Below are 1703 nucleotides of genomic sequence, written 5' to 3'. Positions count from 1 at the left end.
CCGGTAGCGGTTCGAACATCCTATGCCCTTTTCACCGGCCACTCAGCCGTAGATCATCCGAGACACCGGCTCGGTTTCGGCTTAGACTACCGCGCGGGAATATATGCGCTTTTCTTATGCTCCTGTAAAATTGTACGCTTCGTGTTATTATAGGGTAACCAAATTTAATAAAATCTTTTACTTTAATGATATTAGTGTTAAACAATATTTATTTTATCTATTACAATCGTTTTCAGTTTAATATTTACATAAAATATACCATAATCCATATAACAATATTTGTCGAAAAAAGATTTAAAATTAAAAAAGGTTATTGTTACAAAAATGCCAGCTTTGCATTATTTGTAAAAATCTGTTTCTGCTCATAACTTTCGAGAAGAATGGCGTTTCTATAGTTGGGTCTGTGGACCAATAATCGTAGAGAACGTCCTTCTTTACTTGTCCCATAAGAACGATCAGGCCCAAAAATTCCTTCATTTCAGACACCGTGATGTCAGTCCATTTTTTCGTTTTTGGTGTAATTCTATATTTTTCCATAATTTGATCATGATACCTATTAGACTCCCTCACGAAGTGCTCAATCAGGTCACTTCCAATGAATAAATTCACAATATCTATTACGCTTTCAGAGGAACTTGGCATAATTTTTACGCCGGGGTTGCCTTCGAAAGGTTCCAAAATTATATTCTTGTCGTTCGTTGACCATGTACCACAGCTGTCTTTAACGTTATTATTTATGCCCTCGTCTTCTGAATCACTGTATATTAGTGATACAGAACGTCGCTTTCGAATCGTTATACTACTGCTATCACTTTCGTCATCAGTACTACTTGCTGAACAGCAGTGAAGACAATCTGACAGGTCGTCGAGATAAAACTCACCAACACTATCCTTTTCATTCATCTTTAAGGGCTAAATTTTAGAGAAAAGCAACGATTATCTGAATACAGAATTCGAAATGCTTGCTGCTTGCTACTTGTCAGTCTAACTTAACCAAATCTAACGGAAAAAACAAAAGTCGATTAATCGACGACCGGTCGTTAAGCGCTGTGGAATAAAAGTCGAATAATCGACGGCCGGTCGATAAGCGCTGAGAACAAAACGTCGATTAATCGACGGCCGGTCGGTAAAGTGTTAATTTGTTGTATTTCGTACTTTTCTGTATTCTATTGTTATTATGTAAAATATGTTGAATATCACATATTTAATAGCCCGAAATTATTAGAAATTTATGTGACATCAGCAACTATGTTTGCAGAAACTTCGATAGGCATTTCATTGCAAGATGCAGGTTCTTCTCATGAAGAATATCGTCATACGGTTCAAGATATAGGCAAATTTATGTTCAAAAGGTAATTTTTACTTTAGGTTATAAATACATCTGGTTTGAATAAAATCTTCCTAAGCGATCTAAAAATAATAAAATGTGATTTTTAAACTTATTTAAATGTGAATAATTTTGTTTAGATTTTTCAGACCATGGCTTTATAATGAAACACTATTCAATTTAACGTCAACTGGTAGGGCGCATAATAAATATCTCAACATCTTGCACTCATTCACCAGAAAAGTGAGTAGCCGCAAGCATGTTATTTACGTTTTTAGGAGAAGTGACTATTGTGTCAATAAAAAGTAATAGTTTATACTAATGAGACAATTAAGAAATAGTTATACATACAGCTAGTTTCATATTTTTTCTTATG

The 1703-nt window shown here is 34.5% G+C and overlaps 1 protein-coding gene across 1 annotated transcript; it reads left to right on the top strand.

Moving 5' to 3' along the window:
- Window positions 1-794: 794 nt before the first annotated feature.
- Window positions 795-1677, top strand: LOC106751366 (cytochrome P450 4C1-like). Its single transcript, XM_014632243.1, has 2 exons — window positions 795-1352; window positions 1468-1677. Exons 1-2 carry the CDS (start codon window positions 1249-1251, stop codon window positions 1634-1636), a joined length of 273 nt encoding a protein of 90 aa, XP_014487729.1. The 5' UTR covers window positions 795-1248; the 3' UTR covers window positions 1637-1677.
- Window positions 1678-1703: the final 26 nt, after the last annotated feature.

Source organism: Dinoponera quadriceps, unplaced genomic scaffold (genome assembly GCF_001313825.1).
Source record: "Dinoponera quadriceps isolate SergipeBrazil2010 unplaced genomic scaffold, ASM131382v1 scaffold12323, whole genome shotgun sequence".
NCBI lineage: Eukaryota > Metazoa > Arthropoda > Insecta > Hymenoptera > Formicidae > Dinoponera > Dinoponera quadriceps.
The sequence above is the reverse complement of the archived record's forward strand: the minus strand, read 5'-3'. Positions and strand labels throughout refer to the sequence as shown.